This window comes from Palaemon carinicauda, chromosome 10 (assembly GCF_036898095.1).
Source record: "Palaemon carinicauda isolate YSFRI2023 chromosome 10, ASM3689809v2, whole genome shotgun sequence".
NCBI lineage: Eukaryota > Metazoa > Arthropoda > Malacostraca > Decapoda > Palaemonidae > Palaemon > Palaemon carinicauda.
In genome coordinates this window covers 155,059,311-155,064,310 of record NC_090734.1, presented here as the reverse complement: position 1 = coordinate 155,064,310, position 5,000 = coordinate 155,059,311, and the positions used below count along the sequence as shown (strand labels likewise).

At 51.5% G+C, this 5,000-nt stretch overlaps 1 protein-coding gene across 1 annotated transcript in view; it reads left to right on the top strand.

Annotated features, from left to right (window-relative positions):
* The window catches only part of LOC137648329 (uncharacterized), a 42,123-nt gene that overhangs the window by 8,855 nt on the left and 28,268 nt on the right, over positions 1 to 5,000 (top strand). The window contains exons 2-3 of the mRNA XM_068381254.1: positions 3,186 to 3,485; positions 4,230 to 5,000. The exon at positions 4,230 to 5,000 is cut by the window's right edge and continues 309 nt beyond it. Coding sequence (XP_068237355.1) covers positions 3,195 to 3,485; positions 4,230 to 5,000 — 1,062 coding nt within the window. The 5' untranslated portion in view covers positions 3,186 to 3,194. The remainder of the gene's footprint in view (positions 1 to 3,185; positions 3,486 to 4,229) is intronic.

Genomic DNA, 5,000 nt, shown 5'->3' with positions numbered 1-5,000 from the left:
TTCCTTACCTCTCAGCCCCAGGGCCCTCTTACCTCCCAGCCCCAAAGGACCTCTTACCTCCCAGCCCCAAGGCCCTCTTAACTCCCTGCCACATCTCCCTCTTACCTCCCAGCCCCAAAGGCCCTTATCCCTCTCAGCCCTAAGGCCCTCTTACCTCCCAGCCCCAAAGGCCCTTTTCCCTCTCAGCCCCAAGGCCCTCTTACCTCCCAGCCCCAAAGGCCCTTTTCCCTCCCAGCCCCAGGGCCCTCTTACCTTCCAGCCCCAAAGCCCCTCTTACCTCCCAGCCCCAAGACCCTCTTAACTCCCTGCCACATCTCCCTCTTACCTCCCAGCCCCAAAGGCCCTTTTCCCTCCCAGCCCCAGGGCCCTCTTACCTTCCAGCCCCAAAGCCCCTCTTACCTCCCAGCCCCAAGACCCTCTTAACTCCCTGCCACATCTCCCTCTTACCTCCCAGCCCCAAAGGCCCTTTTCCCTCCCAGCCCCAGGGCCCTCTTACCTTCCAGCCCCAAAGCCCCTCTTACCTCCCAGCCCCAAGACCCTCTTAACTCCCTGCCACATCTCCCTCTTACCTCCCAGCCCCAAAGGCCCTTTTCCCTCCCAGCCCCAGGGCCCTCTTACCTTCCAGCCCCAAAGCCCCTCTTACCTCCCAGCCCCAAGACCCTCTTAACTCCCTGCCACATCTCCCTCTTACCTCCCAGCCCCAAAGGCCCTTTTCCCTCCCAGCCCCAGGGCCCTCTTACCTTCCAGCCCCAAAGCCCCTCTTACCTCCCAGCCCCAAGACCCTCTTAACTCCCTGCCACATCTCCCTCTTACCTCCCAGCCCCAAAGGCCCTTTTCCCTCCCAGCCCCAGGGCCCTCTTACCTTCCAGCCCCAAAGCCCCTCTTACCTCCCAGCCCCAAGACCCTCTTAACTCCCTGCCACATCTCCCTCTTACCTCCCAGCCCCAAAGGCCCTTTTCCCTCCCAGCCCCAGGGCCCTCTTACCTTCCAGCCCCAAAGCCCCTCTTACCTCCCAGCCCCAAGACCCTCTTAACTCCCTGCCACATCTCCCTCTTACCTCCCAGCCCCAAAGGCCCTTTTCCCTCCCAGCCCCAGGGCCCTCTTACCTTCCAGCCCCAAAGCCCCTCTTACCTCCCAGCCCCAAGACCCTCTTAACTCCCTGCCACATCTCCCTCTTACCTCCCAGCCCCAAAGGCCCTTTTCCCTCCCAGCCCCAGGGCCCTCTTACCTTCCAGCCCCAAAGCCCCTCTTACCTCCCAGCCCCAAGACCCTCTTAACTCCCTGCCACATCTCCCTCTTACCTCCCAGCCCCAAAGGCCCTTTTCCCTCCCAGCCCCAGGGCCCTCTTACCTCCCAGCCCCAAGACCCTCTTAACTCCCTGCCACATCTCCCTCTTACCTCCCAGCCCCAAAGGCCCTTTTCCCTCCCAGCCCCAGGGCCCTCTTACCTTCCAGCCCCAAAGCCCCTCTTACCTCCCAGCCCCAAGACCCTCTTAACTCCCTGCCACATCTCCCTCTTACCTCCCAGCCCCAAAGGCCCTTTTCCCTCCCAGCCCCAGGGCCCTCTTACCTTCCAGCCCCAAAGCCCCTCTTACCTCCCAGCCCCAAGACCCTCTTAACTCCCTGCCACATCTCCCTCTTACCTCCCAGCCCCAAAGGCCCTTTTCCCTCCCAGCCCCAGGGCCCTCTTACCTTCCAGCCCCAAAGCCCCTCTTACCTCCCAGCCCCAAGACCCTCTTAACTCCCTGCCACATCTCCCTCTTACCTCCCAGCCCCAAAGGCCCTTTTCCCTCCCAGCCCCAGGGCCCTCTTACCTTCCAGCCCCAAAGCCCCTCTTACCTCCCAGCCCCAAGACCCTCTTAACTCCCTGCCACATCTCCCTCTTACCTCCCAGCCCCAAAGGCCCTTTTCCCTCCCAGCCCCAGGGCCCTCTTACCTTCCAGCCCCAAAGCCCCTCTTACCTCCCAGCCCCAAGACCCTCTTAACTCCCTGCCACATCTCCCTCTTACCTCCCAGCCCCAAAGGCCCTTTTCCCTCCCAGCCCCAGGGCCCTCTTACCTTCCAGCCCCAAAGCCCCTCTTACCTCCCAGCCCCAAGACCCTCTTAACTCCCTGCCACATCTCCCTCTTACCTCCCAGCCCCAAAGGCCCTTTTCCCTCCCAGCCCCAGGGCCCTCTTACCTTCCAGCCCCAAAGCCCCTCTTACCTCCCAGCCCCAAGACCCTCTTAACTCCCTGCCACATCTCCCTCTTACCTCCCAGCCCCAAAGGCCCTTTTCCCTCCCAGCCCCAGGGCCCTCTTACCTTCCAGCCCCAAAGCCCCTCTTACCTCCCAACCCCAAGACCCTCTTAACTCCCTGCCACATCTCCCTCTTACCTCCCAGCCCCAAAGGCCCTTTTCCCTCCCAGCCCCAGGGCCCTCTTACCTTCCAGCCCCAAAGCCCCTCTTACCTCCCAGCCCCAAGACCCTCTTAACTCCCTGCCACATCTCCCTCTTACCTCCCAGCCCCAAAGGCCCTTTTCCCTCCCAGCCCCAGGGCCCTCTTACCTTCCAGCCCCAAAGCCCCTCTTACCTCCCAGCCCCAAGACCCTCTTAACTCCCTGCCACATCTCCCTCTTACCTCCCAGCCCCAAAGGCCCTTTTCCCTCCCAGCCCCAAGGCCCTCTTACCTCACAGCCCCAAAGCCCCTCTTACCTCACAGCCCAAAGGCTCTCTCACCAACAGCCCCAAGGCCCTCTTACCTCACAGCCCCAAAGCCCCTCTTACCTCACAGGCCAAAGCATACACATATATATACATATACATACAGCATTTTTTCTTAAATCGTGAACTCAATGTAATATTGTACAAGGAAAATCTGTTAATATGAAGGTCACATTCCTCTATTCTTCAGAAAAAGCGTTAGGCTTATTTCCAATGAGGTCCATCCTATCCAAACATTCCCTAACTTAGGCCTATCATGACCTAGAATACCATAATAATCTAATACTTCTTTGTCGTTTAAGGAAGTACGCTCTTTTTAGTGTGGTAAAACTATTTTGTAGCTTTAGCCCTACCAAAATTACTTTTACATATGATTTCATAGTCATTCAATCCATTTTAATTCATTTAACATCCCAAAACATGAAAACATCAATACGATAAAAAAAAACTTTTGTTTAACATCTCACTCCCCATTTCAAACCAGGAAGCCGCCATGTCAGGCCAAAGTACGCCGCATCCGGCGCCAGTGACGGTCGAAGAAATCGGAGCGGCGCGAGGGAAGCCACCGCAGGCCAAGAGGGTCACCTACTGCCTCGTATTGAAGGAGACTTTTGGCGAATTCTTCCAGTCGACGGGCATCTCTGGGGTCAGCAACGCCGGCCATTCACGCCACATACTGTTGGCCGTCTTCTGGATTACCCTATCCATCGCCGCGTCGTACCGGACTGCTATCGATGTCATTAATGTCATCAAAGACTATCAGAGTTATCCTTATAAGACTCAGGTAGGTTTGCAGACTAGTTTTTCACAATGGCCTTCTATTTGCAATTTTATATATTGTTTGGTAAGAGCCTGTTATTCTTTTGTACATATCATTTTTTATTATTGTCATAATATTTGTTTTTACATCAGAGGCTTTTGAAAAGTTTAAAGGTTTTTAATTTTTCTATGCAAAGTATACATATATACTGTATATATATATATATATATATATATATATATATATATATATATATATATATATATATATATATATATATATATATATATATATAATCATAGATGCACGTGTGCAAAACACTTAATACTATCTTAACTTAATGAAGAAAGTAAGTAGCCTCGAGCCTATGTGTAAATTAAACACAATTGGGTCTGCCCCAGTCTTTCTACCTCCTGTAGCATTTTATGTTTCCCTACCCTTATTAATTATCGTTGTTTTTCTATATTGCAAAGAGATGCTTTTAGTGATATGCAAATGGCAATACTTTCTCATCATCATATCTTATCGCGCCGAAGTCAAACCCGCATGAGGGCATTGTCATTTACTTCTGTGAGGTAGAACTTCAAAAGTTCAAACCCTCTCAAAAAGATAGATACACATTGAACAGATAAGTAATTCATATTACCATCTTTGCCCCATATATAAGCTAATTAATTTATTCTAATAAAACCCCAAATTTGATTGATTTGTGATTTGTTGATGCAGAACAAGAGCGTACTTCAGCTAACATATATCTATGCATCTCAGATCCAGGTTGATCACCGCTCCAGAGCTCCTTTTCCAGCCGTGACCTTCTGCAATCAGAATCGCATCGATTGCTACAAGATCTTCAAGACGATGTTGCTCTACGCAGAAAATGACACTGAGACATCCATTCAACTTTTGCGGCTTTACCAAGTGGCCCAGTGTGTCGAAGCCATAGGTTGTTCTGAAGTATTCGAAGGATACTCTAAACAATTCCAGGAAAACAACCTGACCCTTCCTCAGTACTTCATCGAAGGGGACCCATGCCTAAAGTGTGATAAAATTTGGAGTGCCTATAAATCTCTGTGCCCTGATGACAACCAACGTGGTGGTGGTGGTGGTGGAAAGGAAAGTGATAAATCAGAAAAGCTTCAGACTCTTGATTTCTTATGGCAGAGTATGCAATGTAGCGGAAAAGAGAGGAAATTCGATAAGGATGACCTGACGTCATGTCGGGAAGATGCTGGAAGTCTAGAAGGATTACTAAATACTGCTGATCAGATTTCACAGATTGGTTCTGCAATCCCTGATTCAGTGGACTTGCCAACTAATGTCACAGATCTTGAAGAGAGTTTGAAAGACTCCATTCCAGTGGACAGTAACCTTTTGAATACTTCTACTCCTGTAGAGATCCCGGTTAATCTCGCAACTGAAATTCCAACTGTCAACCTTCCCGATTTGAGCATTGTCAAGCGAGAAGATACAGATTTACTCACAACCAGCTCTTCTCCAGTCATTGATCTTCTGGAGAACAGCAAGCCAGGAATTAGCTCT